The sequence below is a fragment of the Terrapene carolina genome, unplaced genomic scaffold, assembly GCF_002925995.2.
Source record: "Terrapene carolina triunguis isolate 2854851 unplaced genomic scaffold, T_m_triunguis-2.0 Scaffold752, whole genome shotgun sequence".
Taxonomy (NCBI): domain Eukaryota; kingdom Metazoa; phylum Chordata; order Testudines; family Emydidae; genus Terrapene; species Terrapene triunguis.
In genome coordinates, this window is record NW_020665103.1 from 692338 (window position 1) to 712301 (window position 19964).

The 19964-nt window shown below is 50.7% G+C and overlaps 1 protein-coding gene across 3 annotated transcripts; it reads left to right on the top strand.

The window, feature by feature from the left end:
* The first annotated feature begins 5385 nt into the window (after positions 1-5385).
* Positions 5386-11465, top strand: LOC112118976 (zinc finger protein 501-like). 3 transcript variants are annotated; one of them, XM_024217496.1, is made up of 3 exons: positions 5386-5577; positions 7495-7573; positions 9275-11465. In XM_024217496.1, exon 3 carries the CDS (start codon positions 9900-9902, stop codon positions 11211-11213), a length of 1314 nt encoding a protein of 437 aa, XP_024073264.1. In that variant the 5' UTR covers positions 5386-5577; positions 7495-7573; positions 9275-9899; the 3' UTR covers positions 11214-11465. The 3 variants fall into 3 exon arrangements, with proteins under 3 accessions (XP_024073264.1, XP_024073265.1, XP_029769502.1); XM_024217497.1 differs by lacking the exon at positions 7495-7573; XM_029913642.1 differs by lacking the exon at positions 5386-5577 and having other exon boundaries at positions 7318-7573.
* The last annotated feature ends 8499 nt before the right edge of the window (positions 11466-19964 follow it).

The following is a 19964-nucleotide window of genomic DNA, read 5'->3' on the forward strand; positions in this document are numbered from 1 at the left end:
CATTTCTACCATGTAATTATAAAATGAATCGATTGGAATATAAATATTGTCCTTACATTTCAGTGTATAGTCTATAGAGCAGTATAAACAAGTACATTGTCTGTCGGCAATTTTAGTTTGCACTAAGAAGAACAGGAGTACTTGTGGCACCTTAGAGACTAACAAATTTATTAGAGCATAAGCTTTCGTGGGCTACAACCCACTTCTTCGGATGCATATTGGGTGAAACATATCGAAGAGATATATATACACACATACAGAGAGCATGAACAGGTGGGAGTTGTCTTACCAACTCTGAGAGGCCAATTAAGTAAGAGAAAAAAACTTTTGAAGTGATAATCAAGGTAACCAAGTACAGACAGTTTGATAAGAAGCAAGTGTGAGAATACTTACAAGGGGAGATAGATTCAATGTTTGTAATGGCTCAGCCATTCCCAATCCCTATTTAGCCCGGAGTTGATTGTGTCTAGTTTGCATATCAATTCCAGCTCAGCAGTCTCTCGTTGGAGTCTGTTTTTGAAGTTTTTCTGTTTTAAGATAGCCACCCGCAGGTCTGTCATAGAATGGCCAGACAGGTTAAAGTGTTCTCCCACTGGTTTTTGAGTATTATGATTCCTGATGTCAGATTTGTGTCCATTAATTCTTTTGCGTAGAGACTGTCCGGTTTGGCCAATGTACATGGCAGAGGGGCATTGCTGGCACATGATGGCATATATCACATTGGTAGATGTGCAGGTGAACGAGCCCCTGATGGTATGGCTGATGTGATTAGGCCCTATGATGGTGTCACTTGAATAGATATGTGGACAGAGTTGGCATCGGGCTTTGTTACAAGGATAGGTTCCTGGGTCAGTGTTTTTGTTCAGTGATGTGTGGTTGCTGGTGAGTATTTGCTTTAGGTTGGGGGGTTGTCTGTAAGCAAGGACAGGTCTGTCTCCCAAGATCTGTGAGAGTAAAGGATCATCTTTCAGGATAGGTTGTAGATCTCTAATGATGCGCTGGAGAGGTTTTAGTTGGGGGCTGAAGGTGACAGCTAGTGGTGTTCTGTTATTTTCTTTGTTGGCCCTGTCTTGTAGGAGGTGACTTCTGGGTACTCGTCTGGCTCTGTCAATCTGTTTTTTCACTTCAGCAGGTGGGTATTGTAGTTTTAAGAATGCTTGATAGAGATCTTGTAGGTGCTTGTCTCTATCTGAGGGATTGGAGCAAATGCGGTTATATCTTAGAGCTTGGCTGTAGACAATGGATCGTGTGGTGTGTCCTGGATGGAAGCTGGAGGCATGTGACTTTGCTAGTGCTTTTGATGTAGCCTGTTGTAAAACTAGGCAAATATCTAGAGGAGTTGACGTCCCCCCTGGAAGATCTCTGAGTACCCCCACGGGGGGGAGGCACGTACCCCGGTTGAGACCCACTGTCATAAGCAACTGGACAATTGGCTTCACAATTTCAGCCCAACCCTACCTGTCGGTGCCGCTGTGCACTCCAGCTAAAGCAGATTCCAAGGAGTGGCTGTGGAGGAATTCCTTCCCCTGAGGCCTGTCTGTGACTAATGAGAGGCAGAACTGGTTTGTCCTCTCTCTGCACCGACACCTTGTCCCCAGGAAAGCCAATCAGGCCAGGGATGACGCAGGGAGCAGATCTGGGCGGGCTGGGCACCTGGGAACCACCCTCTCCACTTATTACTTCTGCTGCCCCTCCGATCTCTCTCCCTTTCCCCTCTGGCTGGGAGATATGATCCCTGGCTTATGCCCATGGGGCGTTTGCTCTCCTGTAGCCAAGACCCAGAGTGGGTCAGGGAGGGCAGCAGCTCTGGGACTTGCAGAGGGGGGAGCAGAGATGGGGCTGTTGGTGCAGAGTCACTTTCCTGCCTGGCCCCAGCCCTTCCCCCCGGGTCTCCCCCTCACCTGCAGGAGTTGTTCCAGGGCTGCCCTAGGAGGCCAGTTCCCCACTCTCGGCTGGGCCCAGAGGTAGCGCTCCTTCAGCCTCTCTCTAGCTGTACCAGCCCTGTCCAACCCAGGAAGTTCAGTCATCTCTTGATCAGATCACAGCAGGAAACTCGTGGCCAAGGGGGAGAGAGAGGAAGTAGCCCAGCCTTGCTTTGAGCTGTAACCCAGAGCCCTCTAGCGTGGGCAGATCTGGAAACCCTCTTCCCTGGCTCCTCCTAGGGGTGACCAGATGTCCTGGTTTTATAGGGAAAGTCCCAATCCTAGGCGTTCGCAGCACATTTCATTAGGGTGTGCACCCAGGGAGTCCTGCCCTAGCCCCGCCTCCATCCATTCCCTCCTACTTCCCACCCCCTGACTGCCCCCCTCAGAGCCCCCAACCCCCCCTGCTCCTTGTCCCCTGACAACCACCTCCTGGGACCCCTGCCCCCCAGAACCCCACCCCCTATCTAAGCCTCCCTGTTCCTTGTCCCCTGACTGCCCCCTAGGATCCTACCCCCTACCTGTCCCCTGACTGCCCCGACCCTTATCCACACCCCTGCCCCCAGAAAGCCCCCCGGGACTCCCACGCCTATCCAACCGCTCCCCGCCCCCTGACAGGACCCCCAGAACTCCCAACCCATACAACCCCCCTCCCCGCTCCCTGCCTGCCCCAACCCATCTCCACACCCCTGCCTCCTGACAGCCCCCCCCAGAACTCCTGATTCATCCAACCCCCCCAGCCCCTTGCCCCCTACACAACACACCCCCCCACCCCCCCACCCCACCCCCCCCCCTGGGATCCCACCCCGTATCCAACCCACCCTGCTCCCTGTCCCCTGACTGCCCCCACCCCTTATCCAACCAGGGCCGGCTCCAGGTTTTCTGCCGCCCCAAGTGGCAAACAAAAAAAAAAGCTGCGGCGGCGCAATTGCGCCACTCCACTCTTCAGTGGCAATTCAGCGGCAGGTCCTTCGCTCTGAGAGGGACTTGCCGCCGAATTGCCGCTGAAGACCCAGACGTGCCACCCCAATAGCGGCCGGAGTGCCGCCCCTTAGTATCCGCCCCCCACCTGCCTAAGGCTCTGGGATGGAGTTTGGGTGGGGGAGGGTGTCTGGGGTGCAGGCTCTGGGATGGAGTTTGGGTGCTGGGTGCAGGCTCCAGGCTGGGGCAGGGGATCAGTGTGCAGGAGGGGGTGAGGGGTGCAGGCTCTGGGACGGAGTTTGGGTGCAGGCTCTCGGCTGGGGGTGGAGGCGTAGGAGGGGTGAGGGGTGCAGGCTCTGGGAGGGAGTTTGAAAGTGGGAGGGGGTGCAGGCTCTAGGAGGGAGTTTGGGGGCAAGAGGAGGTGTGTGGGAAGGGGGAGGGGGTGCATGCTCTGGGAGGGAGTTTGGGGGGTGCAGGGGTGAGGGCTGTGGTGCTGAGGATGAGGGGTTCATGATGCAGGAGGGGGCTCAGGCCTGGGGCAGAGGATTAGGGTGCAGGGGGATGAGGGCTCTGGCTGGGGCTGAGGATGAGGGGTTCACGATGCAGGAGGGGGCTCAGGGCTGGGGCAGAGGATTAGGGTGGATGAGGGCTGGGGCTGGGGTTGAGGGGTTTGGGGCATTGGAGAGGCTCAGGGCTAGGGCGGAAGGGCAGGGTAAGGGCAGCCTGTCCTGCCATTGGGAATGGGGGGCACTAGGACCCTGGGGCAGCAGACAGCAGTTGAGCAGGAATGTGCTACACCAGGAGAGGCCTCACACTACTTTCTTTCAGGCAGGGACACTCAGGGGTGTGGGAGGGAGAACCGCGGGGGGGGGGGGGGGGGGGGGGGGGGGGGGGGGGGGCGAGGGGGGGGGGGGGGGGGGCGGGGGGGGGGGGGACCCACGGAGGGGGGCTGGCAGCCGGGGGCTGGCGGCTTGCTGCTGCAGGGAGAATGGAGCCATTTGCCCACCCCTGCGTTAGGGTGTGCTCAGGGCCGCCCAGAGGATTCAGGGGGCCTGGGGCAAAGCAATTTCGGGGACCCCTTCCATAAAAAAAGTTGCAATACTATAGAATTCTATATTCTTGTGGGGGCCCCTGTGGGGCCTGGGGCAAATTGCCCCACTTGCCCCCCCCCCGGGCAGTCCTGGGTGTGCCTGTGCACACCCGGCACTTCCCGTGCGCACGCCTATGGTCCCAATATTTGGGGCTTTGGCTTATACAGGTGCCTATTACCCCACCCCGTCCCCATTTTTCACACTTGCTATCTGCTCACCCCATCCCCTCCCCGGGACAGACCCACGACCCAGAAGGGATCCGTCCATGAGCATTAACAGCTCCGTGCCCCCGCGGTGACTTCCTTTCAACACAGATGTGCTCCCAGCCCCTGCCCCGGAGCCAGCCTGCACGTGCAAACTCTCAGATTGCTGCAACTCCTGACTCCGGGGAGGCCCATGTGGTGCAGGCGCCGTCACCCACCTGTTCCATTCGCAAACCATCTCCTGGGTTAGCGCGTTCACCCTGTTAACACCCACGGAGCCACCGCCGTAGCCTCCTGCAAAACCCTCCTTAAGCCTCTCATGTGCCCTGGGACCTGCAAAATGCTTGACAGCAATGAGGCTGCAGGTGTGCGGAGACCACAGCCTATCGTGCTGAGCAGCGGCGTTCCCGTGGGCTCCCTGGTCTGCCTGTCACGGAGACGGATACAGAGATCAAGAGTAGCCAGTGTTAGGATGGTTCTGGCTAAGAAATAGGGTGACCATATTTTCCCAAAGGGAAAACTGGACACCCCCCGGGGTCGGCCCGAGGGCCCCCTCCCCCCTGTGTGCGGGGCTGGTCTGAGCACCCCGTCAACCCCTGCACGTGGGGCTGGCCCGAGACCCCCTCTCCCTCTCCCCACGTGCAGGGCCAGCCTGAGACCCCCTGCCGCCCGCCGGCACGTGGGGCCATCCCATCCCAAGCCGCTCTCCTTAGCCCTCCCTGCCACATGGGGGTGGTGCTGCCGCTTGCCCCCCCCTCGCCATGTTCCTTTGCATCCCATTTTTTTGGGCCAAACTGTGCATTTGTCCAGTTGATTCTTAACTGATGACAAATGCCAAGTTTTGCCCCCCAAAAAGTGTCAAGAGGGCTGGGACAGGGCCTCTATTAGAGACCAAGATGACAGGCAATGGAAAAGAGCAGTTTATTCTTGTTATTACCTCACATCTGCTACTGCAGGTTTCTGAGCCCTTCCTCTGACCCATCTGGGACCGGCCACTAGCAGAGACTGAACTGGAAGGACCTCAAGGCTGAGCCCATCTGAGGATGCCTGTGCACCTCATAGAAAAAGCATCACCTGTTGGCTCATAATGGCCGTGTCATTCAGAGGTGGCTTCAATACAGTCCCTACTTCCACAGCATTAGGTTTTGTCTGCAGCTCCAAAGCTGTCCCCACCAGAGGGCTCTGGCTGTGCTAAGGGGAGGCGGCTCCCTCGCTCCTTGTCTCTCTTTCTCCTCGGTTCAGCACAAGTTTCCTGGCTGAGACGGATGCAGCTGCGGCTGAGCAGCTGCTGCCCCCTCAGTGGGGTGTGGACCAGGGGGAGACCTTCATCCAAGCCCCCTCTGTGCCCACCCCAGGTGGGGTCTTTCTCCGGTGGCTGGAACCAGCCCCCTGGGGCTCCCTGGACTCTGCCGACACCAGCTCCTGAGCTGGCACCTGCAGGTGATGGGGAGACCTGGGGGAAGGGCCGGGCAGGAAAGTGACTCCCCATCTCACCCCCACCCATCTCTGCTTTCCATGTCTCTGCCAGTCCCAGAGCTGCGGCCGTCACCGACAGACATTCCCGGTCCCGCAAGCGAAGAGCCATAGGAATGGGTCAGCCAGTGCTTAATTTGTGCCAGGGCTGAGCCCTGGCACCTCTGGGCCTGGCAGTTCAGAGCCCTGACACGGCACCTCTGGGCTTGCCACGTCAGTTATGCATGTAAAAAAATTGCTTGAGCCCCGACACCTCTTTCATTACAAATTAGCCTCTCAGGCCAAGGGGGAGGAGAGACCAGAGCAGGAACCATAAATGGGGAGAGAAGTTCCCAACTCCTAGATCCATTCACTTGGTTCTTTCTCTTTCTCTAAATCCTTATTGATCCATGATGCCGGATCCATCGCTCTAATTATTTTCCATAGATTCTAGTCCACTAATTTATCAGTGTACCATCCCTCTAGAGCAGTGGATCTCAACCTGTTTACCATTGTGGGCTGCATATGCAGCTCTCTGTATGTTACGTTAAGTGGGCCCCATCCACACAATATATATACTACCTGTATGGCCCTGAGGATGGCACATGGGCCACAGCTGTGTGCTGATTGGCCGCCAGCAGCCCACAGGTTGAGACCCACTGCTCTTGAGTGATTATCTCCTCGGTGTCTAAGCACTGCACATCAGGTGACCAGTTAGCAAGTGTGAAGAACTGGGACGGGAATGTGTGGGTAATAGGTGCCTGTATAAGAGAAAAAACCCAAAATTGGGACTGTCCCTATAAAATCGGGACATCTGGTTACCCTACCTGCACAGATGCATAAAGCATCAATGAGAAAATGTGTCTTTTTCTCTCCTCCTAATGCCCAGTGGCGAGGGAGATGGTAAGCCACTGTTTGAATTATTTGTGCTACGGTCAATAAGGCTCCGTTGTGGGAGGCACCACACAAACTCCAGCCCTACTCCTGCGAAGACTCTAGCCCCAGCATCTGTTAACTCAGGCGAGGTGTGCGCATTGAAATCAATGGAAATCTGAGTTTATTTATGTGAGTCTTTCCGGGATCAGGGACAGAGTTTGTACAGTGCCTAGCGTACGGGCCCCTCTGATGTTGTGTGGCGCAAATCGTTGCCCCAGTGAGTTTGCAATCGGAGAGGAAGACAGGCAGGAGACAGATGAACGGAGGCCCTGGAGCAGGCCAGGTCACAGGTACAGGCAGAGAGTTGTGTCATATGTGGCTAGATGGTTTTGTCAAAGAGATGATTTTTCAAAGAGTTCTAAAATCCACACGGGTGCTCAGGCTGTCTTGAAAATTGCTGTGCATCATGAGGGCTGAGGGTAGGGTTAGCGGTGCTAATTTGGGGCCATTTGATCCAGCGGTTCCTGAGATTAGGGGGAGCAGAGAGAGGAGGAGAATTAGGACACAAGAGGAAGGGTGGCCCAGTGGTTACAGCACCAGTTTGGGGCTCAGGAGTTCCCTGCTCCGTCATAGGCTGCATGTGACCTTGGGAATTAGATGGTAAATTCCTTTACAAATCTTGCCCACCTCCCAGGGGTGTAGCAATGAGAAATACACAGGGCTTAAATTCTCCCTGAGTATTTCCCAGAGCCCCAGGGCTTTGGCTCCACGGAAGGTACTGGGACTCCCACTGGTTTGAAAATAATTACCAGAGCTCAGTTCCAGTCAGCTCCAGCTGAATTTAAGTCCTGGCAAAGCATTAACGGTTGTGAGGTGCTTATATACTAGGGTCATGGGACCCTATTAATAGCTAAGAGTCACTCCGAACGCTGGGGGAAGAAGGGAAGTTGCAGAGGCGTGGAATCAAATCACAATAACGTTTGTGCAGCCCCTGATTTTTCAACCTGATTTCTCCAAACTTTTCCTCAGATGCAGGGATCAATTCTGCGTCGCCACTGAGAGAAAAGAAGGGGGGATAGATACATGGCCAGGTGGCGACTTGTACTAGGTATGCACCTGCCTTGGAACATCATCTTGTCATTGCAGGCGTTGTCCTTTGAGGGTTCTTAACAAGACAGCTCTTGGTCCAGTGCATGATCTGGCTTGGTCTGGAGAGATCCCTCAGCAGGGAGTACCCTGCCCCAAGCCCCCCTGAGCTTGTCTTAGGGCACGGTTAGAACATGATCTTGGACTACTTTGTAGTCAGTGCAGACAGGGACAAGATGTGATCAGTATCAGGTCAGCAGGCTGTGGTTAAGGGTTTGTCTACATGAGGAATTTGACCAGAATAGATACCCCAGCATAGCTTCCTGTGTGGACACGCTTATCCTGGAAGAATTAGCTGGTATACTTCTTCCAGTGTAGACTAGGCCTACGTGTAAGAGGGGGCAGTCTAGGGGGGGGTATAAGACGAGAGACAGATGAACACAAGGAAACAATGAGGCAAAAGCGGTCAGCATGATAGGTGGTGTTCTCAGCACACCAGCAGCCTAAACCATGTCAAGTTTGTATCCTGGGAAGTGCCTATAAGGGACAGCCTTTACAACCATGTTAATAATGTTGTGCTAATTAGCAATCAATTAACTAACTAATATAGACAAGTCCTTTACACAGGTTGGGCCTGTGTAGCAGTTGGGGCCTGATTCTGATCTCAACTGCACTGATGTAAATTGGGGATATGTCTAGACTACGTCGTCGTAGCTACACAGGCATAACCCTGTAGTGTAGACACAGCTTGTAACAACGGAAGGGGGTTTTCTGTCAGTGTAGGAACCCCCCACCCGATGCATTCTCCCAGTGACAGCTGTGTCTACACAGGGCCTTAGGTTGGCATGGGGTTTTTTTTCCACACCCCTGACCGGCATAGCTACACCAAGCTAACTCTTAAGTGTAGCCCAGGCCTTGGAGTGGTTCCACTGAAGTTGGCGTGAAGAGAGAGCAAAGGGAGAAGCAAATCATGGCATTCGAGTGTTGGGGGTGGGGGGCAAATCCTTTTTAATAACCCGAGGCAATGTCTCCAATGCAAAAGAGTTGTGTTCTTAATTTGGATTCACTCCTAATTTCACCTGACCTTGAAAATTCAGTTAGAACCCAACCACCTCTCTCTGTCTGTGACACTTTTGGGTTAACTGGGTAGCTATATGGTGTTCTACACTTCGAGAACACGAAAGGGAAACCAGTTATCCAGCATGACCCTAATCAAACATAGCTTGTTTACCATTCCTATGGGTAACAGCAACGGAGAACATCCTGTTCCTAAAGCCTGGGGTGCAAGTTGAACTGCTAACCACAGTCAAAAGCCGAGTTGCTGTGTTTGCACTGCTGTTTTAACCCAAGTTAAGAACACATCTCCTCCTTTGTTCTGAGGACATACCCAGGGAGAGCAGTAGGCCAGGCTTCTAGGGCTCTCTAGTCAGTCTACGGGGGGGTTAGAAATGGCCAAGAGATTTAATCCTTGTGCTGGGCTGAATCACTAACTCCCGACTGTGTGTGGAGATCGCTGAATCCCTTACGTGGACCATTGCACATCAGCTTCCACATGCTGGGCTTTGTGAAAGGGCATCTCCATGGGTGTTTCCCATCTGCTTCATGTTACATATCCTCTCTGGCAAACATAGGGGCAGGGTTTAAAATCCCAGCACCTGTGTAACAGGGACTCCAGGAATCTGTAACCAACCCTGATCTCGTCTGTTCTCTCTCCCCTGAGCAGGATTCCCCATCCTTAAACCTGACCTGCATGGAGCCAGGGGAAGAGCTGTGGGCACTGGATCTCCAGGGGAGGCACCAGCCCAGGTGAAGAACAAGTTAAACCAGCTCAGAGTCCATCTGGGAGAGAAGCCCAGCGCTGGGATTCGCACTGAGCCCTTGTGAGCTTTTCCAGGTCTGCCCTTCTCAGGTAGCTCATCACCGAACTGGAAGGGACCTCGAGAGGTCATCTAGTCCAGTCCCCTGCACTCATGGCAGGACTAAGTATTATCTAGACCATCCATGAGAGGTGTTGCAAACACCTGTCCTAGTTTCAGGGCAAATGTTGCCTGGGGCTTTTTACCCTTTCTGCCTGAAAGCAGCTACCAACCCTCGCTCTGCCTATTGAGATGGGAAGGGAAGCAAAGCAGGATGGGTCCCCTCTGGTGAAGGACTGGGGGATGGTTTTGTCCAGGTTCCCCAATACATTATCTTGGTATAATAGATTCTAAAGCCAGAAGGGATCATCTAACCTGACCTGCATAGCACGGGGCAGAGAATTCCACATAGGAATTGGGGTTTTTCTTGCCCTCTTCCTTCCCTGGTTGGGGGGGAATGTCTTATATGTGGATTCTGTCCATAAACCAGGGATGGCAACAAGTGCGAATGAGAAGGCAAATCTGCTGCGGGGAAGCCCTGAGTCCGCAGAAGCCGAGAAAGCAGAGGGGCACATTTGCCCGAGAGAAGCCAGTGAGAGTCAGGGTGGGTGGGAGAAAGAGGAGGAAGGAAATCTTCCAGGGGGGAGAGAGGATAAATCTTTTCCCCAAGGAGGAGATGTAAGGCAACTCTGGGTGCAGCAGAGAGAAGGGGAAGGTGATGGGTCCAGGGAAGGATTCACGGAGAGTGCCCAATCTGATGCCCAGTGGAGCACCCACAAGGGAGAGAAATGCCACCAGTGCCCTGACTGTGGGAAAAGCTTCAACCGGAGCTCGACCCTTAGTGCCCACCTGAGGATCCACACCGGGGAGCGTCCCTACATATGCCCGGACTGTGGGAGAGGCTTCACGCAGCTGGCTCACCTGACCCAGCATCGGGGGACACACTCAGGAGAGGAACCCTATCACTGCGCCGACTGTGGGAAGGGCTTTGGGGTCAGCTCCCGCCTGGTGGCACATCAGAGGAGCCACACGGGCGAGCGCCCCTACAAATGTCCCGAATGCGGGAAGAGCTTCCGGGTCAGCTCAGTCCTGGTGGTGCATCAGCGGATCCACTCCGGAGAGAGACCTTATAAATGCACCGATTGCGGGAAGAGCTTTAATGTCAGCTCCAACCTCATTAAACATCAGAGGATCCACACGGGGCAGAAGCCCTACAAATGCACCGAGTGCGAGAGGAGCTTCAATGAGAGCTCAGCCCTGATTGCCCACCAGCGGCTGCACAAAGGGGAGCGACCCTACAAATGCCCTGACTGCGGGAAGAGCTTCAACGTCAGCTCCAACCTCCTGGAGCATCAGGGCACCCACAGGGGCCAGAAACCCTACAAATGCCCCGAGTGTGGGAAAGGATTCGCCCGCAGCGCCCACCTCTCACAGCACAGCCGGACTCACACCGGTGAGCGACCCTACAAATGCGCCGAGTGTGGGAAAGGATTTGCTGTGAGGTCCCATCTGGCCCAGCACTGCCGGGTCCACACTGGGGAGAGACCCTACAAGTGTGCTGACTGCGGGAAGGGCTTCACGGCCCGTTCGTCCCTGACCACCCACTGCCGGACTCATACAGGAGAGCGACCCTATGAATGCCCCGAGTGTGGGAAAAGCTTCAATCAGAACTCGCACCTGGCTCAGCACTGGAGAACCCACTCGGGAGAACGACCCTATCACTGCCCTGACTGCGGGAGAAGCTTTGGGGACAGCTCTGCCCTCATTAAGCATCAGAGAATCCACCTGCAAAAGAAACCTTGTTAATGCCACCCCACAGCTACTGGGAAAGCTTTGCTTGGAACTCAGCGCTTATTACTAGAACTGGGCAGGTAAAGGCTTTTTCAGTGAGGTGGGAATTCAAAAAGAAAGAAAAAAAATCATGTTGAGTTGACCCCAGAACAAAATGTTCCAACATTTGGGGGGGATGGAAAAGTGGAAAATAAAAATCATTTCAAGTTGAACTCTTGTGCTACATGAAACATTTCATTAGGATTTTGAGTGGCTTTACCATCTTTTTTAAAATTAAATTGAAACATTTCAAAATAATTTTGATTTGAAAAGGTTGAATATTTTGGCTTTTTCAGATTTTTTTGTTTTGAAGGGATCAGCTGAAACAATTCAATGAAACAGAAACATTTGCAAAACGTTTTGAAGTTAGTGGAGCTGCATTTTTCCACACAGAAAAGAAGTATCCAACAAAAATTTTTGCTCAGGTCACTTATTACACTTCAGAGAATCCATGCGGGGATAACCCTGACCGGTGGGAGTAATATTGGTGACATTCAGCTCCTCCCACTGGGAGCAGGCCACCTCTAGCTGATCCGTGACTCTGGTCTGGCCGCTGAGAGCTTGCTGCAGCCCTGCAGGCTGAGCATAGGACGGGAAAGAGAAAATACCTGCAACCTTGGTTGTTCCCTTTTCCGGGACTCAAGATCCCTCTCCTCCCCAGGCGAGATTCATTCCCTGGGCTGCCCACATTGGTATCAGAGAGGTGGGTAAGAAATTAGGTCCAATTCCATCCCCAGCACCACCTCCCCACTGCAGAAACTGGATGCTTAATCAATGCTCCAGGTCTCATTCCCCCTTCAGGCAACCTTAAAACTGAAGGTGCCCTAGGCTCCCTCCCTTAGGGGGAGCAATTTCCTGGGGTGAGGGACTCACCTGCTTTACTAATCCCACCCACCATCACCACCAGCTAGCCCTAGCTCTTCCCCCATCCCAGGTCTTCTCAGGGCACGTCTACACAGCCGCTAAACACCCAACTCAGGCTCATGGGACTGTTTCATTGCTGTGTAGCCTCCTGGACCCAGGCTGGGGCATGAGCTCTGGGACCCTCCCACTCATCAGGGTCCTAGAGCCCAGGCTCCATCCTGAGCCCAGAAGTCTACACAGCAATGAAACAGCCCCACAGTCCAAACCAGCTGGCACAGGCCAGCCATGGGTGTTAAGCTGCTGTGTAGACATACCCGCAGAAGTCTGGCCCTCTAGTTTGATCTGTCACTTTGCTGCATGGGGGGGGGGGGGAGAAATGGTGAAGGGTGGAGCTGGCTAATACAGCGTGTAGCATGATTAATTTGTGATTGGCCTCAGCAGTAGAAGTACAGAAATGGGTTTTCCACCTGTCCAGAGTCTTTTGCTGGGGGAGAGGACAAGTGAAATGAAGTGGAAGGCACTCTACTCCTACATTTATGATACGAGAACCTGAATAGGATAGAATTTAAAGCCAGAATTTGACAGAGATTGAAGATTGGGATGGCTCAGTGTATGGCTTTTCTACAGCTGGAGTTATTCTAGAACAGCTATGCTTGAATTACTTCATGTGTGGACATGCTGAATCTGGAATAAGAGCACCTTGTTCTCGTTTAGTTTAATCCACTTTCAAGGCGGATTTGAATTAGCTTAATCCATTTTGGAAGTAGATTAAACTAAACCCAAAAAAGGTACTCGTCTTCTGGAATAAGTGTCCACACAGAGCTATTCGGGAACAGCTATGACATTTTAAAATTCACTTACTTTATGCCAGAGTAACTTTCACACGTAGACAAAATCTTAGAGGCAAAGAATAAGAGGGAACATGATAAGAATCAGGGCCGGCTCTAGGCACCAGCAAAGCAAGCAGTTGCTTGGGGCGGCATATTTGCAGGGACGCAAGAATCCAGCATGGGAGCTGAGAACAAACAGGGGGCCCTGGGAGCTGTAGTTCCTTCGTTAGCTCCCTGCCTATAGAGCCAGCCCTGGAGCAGGGAAAGAACTACATTTCCCAGCATTCCCTTGGCCACTAGCAACAGGAAAGGGAGGGGGAAGGAGTATGGAACTGAAACCTGCAGCTTGCTGTGAATGGTAGGGACAGAGCCAGCTCTAGGTTTTTTGCCACCCCCCACCCCAGCCCTGGGCTCCCCCCTCACCCCTGTGTTGCCCCAGCCCTGGGATCTCCCCCAAAGAAAGAATTGGGTGGACTAAATGGACAGTGCCCCTCTCTATCTGAAGCCTAGCAAGGGAGGTATGTGGATCCCACTAGAATTTAAAATGAAAAGTAAGGGAGGGGAGGCTCTGCTAGACTAGGCAGCTTTAGATACAGTCCCAGGCACGTAGGAGGATTTCCACTTCTGAGCCATGGAAGCAGAAATTGACTTTTCTTTTCTAGATTTGAACACCCTCAAAATTCAGGAGAGCTCAAGCTCAGTTTGGGCAGCTGTTACTTCGTTTCTCCCAAATCAAATATACTGATCCACTGTAACTTGCTGTAGAAAACGTAGAATAAGTTGAGCAAGAAATGCTTCCCAGTGTTTATTAGGACTGGAATTGCTATTTTCAACAGCCATTGCCCTTTTTTTTTTTTTTAAGTTTTAGTTTTATTTGTTTAAAAGGAAGACAGTGATATTGCATTGGCAAATTCCCCATAGAAACAAAGAATGGAACAAAAGAATATTAAAGGCACCTCAACTTTTTCTCATTTATGTAGGACAGTCTTATAATATGCATCCAGATATCCGCCAATCACACAAGCTGAAAATTGTTCACTTCACTTCTGTAACCATATGGGAACCAATCCTGTCTGTGTTTTGTGCACATCCAAAATTCCTGCTGAATGACCTGCCGTGGGAGCGAGTTACCAGTGACCCAGGGCTGCGGCGGAAGGAGGGTGCAGTGGGGGGGGGGAAGGGGGAAGAAGAGAGCCCAGGGCTGGGGTGGGGGGCAGCCAAAAATTTTTTTGCTTGGGGCAGCAAAAAAAACCTAGAGCCGGCCCTGATAAGAATCTATAGAAATATGACTAAAATGGAGAAGGGAGAGAGCAGGTGAGCAAGGGGACACTGAGGGCAGGTCTACATTTAAAACATTGCACGCATGCAGCTGTAGCGTTCAGTGAAGCTGCTCCTACGCCAATAGGAGAGAGGGCTCCTGTTGGTATAGTTAACCCACCCCCCTAAGAGGTGGTAGCTATGTGAATGGGAGACGCTCTTCCATCGATAATAGCACTGTCTATACACGGGGTTAGGTCAGTATAACTATGTTACTCAGCATGGATTTTTCATACCCCTGAGCAATGTCATTGTACTGATATGGGTCTGTAGCGTAGACTAGATGTCAGGGCTGGTCTACATGAACCAGTTAATTCACAGTCAGGGGGGTGTATGAATGCACCCCACACTAACCTGCTAGGAACTCTCTCCATGTAGACCTTGCTGATGTGCATTAAGTTTGTTAATGTGTTTTCAACTAGTCCTCTTTGAAACAGGACTAATCAAAGCCCATTAACTACTAATGCACATCAGCAGGGTCCACGTGGACACAGTCCATGGCAGGTTAGCATGGGGTAGATTCACACCCCCCCCTTACTGTGCACTAAATATTAACGCCCTCAGTAAAATTAAAATGTAGGAAATCCAAAACTGATCAAAGGAAATACTTTTAATCATATGTGAAAGACTGTGGAACTCATTGTCACAGGAAGTAATTCAGGCCAAAACTTAGCAAGAGTCCCATCTCATCCTTTAGGTTAGGGGTCAGCATACCTTGCCTGTGAATTACAGCTAAGAGCTTTTGTTCCAGTGTCCCTATTCCCATATTACAGAACGGGGGTGACTTGTCCAAGGTTATGCAGCAAGTCACTGGAAGACCTGGCTCTGCCAGTCCTGAATCATATCTACTGGACAATTATGTTTTCATGAAGGTTCTTAACTCTTCACTGGCTACACACAAAAAATTATGCACCAGGGCTCAGTGCTTAGACTACAGAACTTAAAAAAAGCAATTTTCAGCAGTTATGTTTAGCTGGACTTTTTGCCTTAGGGTTTGTCTGGACAGGAAGTTACATTGGTATCGTTAAATTGGTGCAACTGCCAGTGTGGACACTTATTCTGTTATAAGAGTGTCCACACAGGGATTTATACCAATTTAACTATACTAGTTTAAATTCACACCTTACCTTATAGTGCCATAGCTTCCCAAGCAAGCAAATCTTAAGTGTCACATACCCCAACTGATGCCACGACTACGTCTACCCAAACTCTCCCCCGTCAGTGGCAGTGGGGTTACCTCCTGTTTATAGGAATTGCAGAACAGCAGGGGCTGTTGCACCCCAAGAATCTACTTTGCTTGCTATGAAGCACAAGAGAGAAATCACAAATGACTCAATTCCCCCCCCAATCAGCTGAACGTTTACTAAGGTGCAGTGAACATGATCATGGTCCAATTTAGTTATGCAAATTGCAAACAAAGACCACTTTCTGTCCAAAAGCATCAGAACAGCAGAAAGGGAATAAATACATTCAGATAAATAGAAAAGTGCAGACTTTCCTGCCAGGCAACCCTCCTCCTCCCTCCCCTCACACCCCACCCATCCCAAACTTCCTCTTGCAGAAACCAGAGACTTGGGGCTTGTCTCTGAAATAAGCCTCTTTTTTTTTTAAAGGCAGGTGTTCTTAAGACACTAGGGCAGATCTTCAGCTAGTATAAGCTATCAGAGCTACATTAAGCCATGAAAATTTACACCAGCTGATCTGTACCACTAGACCTCATTAAATATGGTTTACTAATAAAGCAATCAATTTATCTCATACATTTTATTGTTCTAAATTCATCAGGTACTTCTATCCTTGGCCTAATATCAATGGACGAGCAGGTTTTACAAATTCCCAAAAATCAGTTATTGGCCAAGGAATTTTAACTAGTATTTGACCTGCTATAAACAGTTCTGGTTACCAGAAGCAGAGTAGGTATTAGTGGAAATACAGACTAAAACATGTAGTAGCAATGAAATTCAGTGTTACACTGGTATATGCCAAAGCTGCTTGAACTGATTTATTGTCAAACAAAAAGAAATAATCCATCCTTCCAATCCAGAATAGTTGAATATTCCAACTCCATAAGCATTTCAGGTGCATCTACATTCCACGCCCGAATGCTAAAAAACTGAACAGAGCCCCAAATCAAATAAAGATTAACGGCCAATGCTGTCTTTTCAATTATGCATCTGTAGAGATCTTTAAACGAATATGGAAGTGGTGGATAGAACTGGAATGTGCACAAATCCCTAGTGTTATTTGTTCTTAATAGGAGACTAAAAGTTCCCTTTATTATAAATACAACCACAATCTGCAGAAGTTCATGAGACGATAAATATATTTGTTCCTTTAATGCAGCCCATTGTTTCTTCATTGCGCATCAGGATATTTAGACAGAGGCAGCATTCCAAGAGACCAGATCAGTTGATGCCAATGTGAGAGGAAGAATAATCTACCCAGTTAGGGAATGGTTTTGTTTTGGGGACAACAAGCTTTGTTAGGGAACCCATCAATATCTTGGCAACTAGGGAAAAGGAGACGTGACTGACTCCGAAGCGCTACAACTTAGAGGCTTCTAAGTCTACCAATGCAGAGACTGGAGATTTCAGCATTTCTGAGACCTGCACATGGCTTAAAAAGGAACCGATTAATCTGTTAAGGTAAGTGCTTTTGCAAAATCATTACATCTTAGCTGCCTCACTCCCATAAGAACTAAATGAGAGTTGGATGGTTAACAACTTCTCTAGATGTTTCACAAAATTTCAACCCTCACACACAGATTGAAGAACTATTATACCCCAGATCAACGGCCATGGGGGCTGCAGTGAAATGTGGAACAGGGTAGTTAGTTTTGTACCTGACCCGGGGCAAGTCATGAGCGCCTTCAAGTCCAGTTGTCTTCACCCAATTCATTTAGCTCCTGGGTGAATGTAGTGATCGGCCTCATCTCTTGCTCTATGTTACGGATCCTCTGCTCCACAGCGCCCATGCTTTGCACCAGCTCAGCCATCAGTGACCTCATTGCCTCCTGGTTTTTCACAATAGTTTCTAAACAAAAAGGAAGAACACTCATATCGAATAGAACACAAGTTTCCTCTTCGCCAAAGAAAATCTAGTACAATATGTTACTGTTCAGTGAAAGAAACACACATGCCTTGTAGAGCTCATTGGAAAATAGGCTCCTCCCTCCTTGAAAATGTTGACAAATACAGCCAAGAACCAAACTATTTTGATTTAGAAATGCTGCCAGTCCCTCACGGGAGTTGTACTTCAGTTTCCTCATATATCCCCATTCTCCTTTATGAGCCAAGCTGATTTTCCCATTATGCACTACAGCACGGGACTCCCATGATGGAAGACTAGTGCATCATGGGAAAAAGTAGTTTGGCCAGAGATCCTGGCCCACGCGGATCATAATCCTCGCAGCTTGTTGTCACTTCTTTCCATTCCTTTTTGCCCCACCACCAATCTTATCTTCTACTTAATTTGAAAGCACCTAGAGGCAGGAACCCTCTTTTTGTTGTTTGTATAGCAACTAGCAAATAATCATAGGGTCATAATCAGCGCCTCTAGTCTAGGGACGACAGATCGAGAGCGAGTTCTCACTTTGCTTTCAGCAGACAGGAGCAGCTGCGCTTCCTCTCCCGCCTTCCATTAACCTGAACCCCTTTAAACAGCGTAACTTCTGTTTTTGTGCAACTCACCTAGTGCTAACATGCCCATCTCTTGGTTCATGTCCTGCTGGATGGGAGAGGGAGCCTCCAAGGCAAACGCCTCCTCCCGTTGCTGGGGTGCAGGAGCGGTTGCTGGGATAAGTTCCTCTTGGGACTTGCTTTTATCATCTTCCTGTTTAGCAGATCTGTGGGCTGCAAGGACACCCAAGCCGAGACACTTGTTAGAGAATCCACAGCAGTCAAAACAAGATTCCTACCGCAGCCAAAACTGTTTTTTTAAGGAGCAACTACTACAGAGCAAATCACATACTGAAGAGTATTGTACCTTTAAGTGCCCCAGACTCTCACTGTTAAGAGGCTGAGCTGCTAATTCCTCCCAGTTCTCCTGGGCTGCAACATAAACTCAGATTTTTCTCCCACACAAAAAATTCTATATTCTATCTAGGTAGGATCCCTCACGGACCATTTTAATCAAAAGTGCGACTTCCAGCACTATATGCTTCTATTACAAACAGAAACCTCTACAAAGAGAAAATGGGGGACAGGAATAAGGTACTAAACTCCTGAACACCAGCCATACCCATCCACAGAGCTGGAACAGCTCTTGTTCCCCAATCTCCATCCCACAGCTCAGAACCTACAGTCCCAGATTGTCTACCTCAGTGGTTCTTAAACTTTGGGTCATGACCCCATTTTAAGGGGGGTCACCAGAGCTGACTTAGGCTTGCTGGGGCACAGGGTCAAAGCCCAATCCCCACCACTAGGGTTGCCAATTTTGGTTGGATATATTCCTGGAGATTTCATCACATGACAATCTTTAATTAAAGATTCATCTTTAATTCCTGGAGACTCCAGGCCAATCCTGGTGGGTTGGCAGCCCTACCCACTGCCCCAGGCCAAAGCAGAAGCCGGAGGGTTTCAGCCCTAGGCAGCAGGGCTCAGTTTATAGGCACCCTGGGGCTGAAGCCCTGGGACTTTGTCCCATCCCCCACGGCAGCAGAGCTCAGATGGGCTCAGGCTTCAGTCCCCTCTCCTGGAGTCACAGAAATGTTTGTTAGAAAAGGGTTGTGGTGCAATGCAGTTAAAGAACCCCTGGTCTACCGTCAACACATTTGTATTGAGTACCTGAAAAGTACTATAATGAAATCCCACCTAGGCCATAAATCCCTAGGAACAGAAAGATTAGGATTTTTCTTTACAAAACAATGTTAAAGAACAGAAAAAACTTTTCTAGTAAAAAAAAAGTAAACAAAGAGAAAACACACAGAATTAAGATCATTGGTGTTTGGTGAAGGGCAGATCCTAACTGCAAACAAATAAAAGGCCAGAAAGAGCCAAAGAAAAATCAAACAAACTAAACCCGAGATGACAATCCATTTAGAATTGTATTGAAGAGCAAACTAAAAAGGACACCTTTTAGATGCAGAAAGTAGTAACACTTACCAAACCACGTTTTCTTTAAAACTCCCATAGCAATCTAGACAGCCCTACCCTACTAAGTCACCTCGATTGCGTACTTCATTGTACCCTGATCCCCAGGAGAAAAGAACCCTAATTTATCCCGACCCCCTTTAAGTACCTGGGCACCGCTCTGCACCCCCACTCCTCAGCGGTGTCAGCCTGAGCTCACCCAGCCTAACCAATAGGGACGAGCTCGCCCCAATCTTCTCCGGCTCCAGCGCCTGGCCGCCTTCGGGCTCCGCCACTGTAGCTACCGCCGCTAGTTCTTCCTGCAACACGGCTCGCAGCTCAACTCCTGCAGCCACCGCGCTGCGGGCAATAGCCGCCAGCCGCTCCCCTACCGCGGCCAAGCGACCCCGCCGCTCCCCGCTCATCCTAACTACTGCGCTCACGCCCCCACCCACCGGGGCTTTATATAAACCAGAGCCGGACGCCACCGAATCAACCTGCTCTCCTCCAGACCTCAGCGGGGCAGTTTTCACACCGGTCCGCTCCAACTAACATTCTAACCTCCCAGGGCCGGCTCTGGCTTTTTTGCCGGCCCGCCGGAGCCGGGGGGGCAGCCGGAGCCCCGGCGGGGGCTCCGCTCTCCCCCC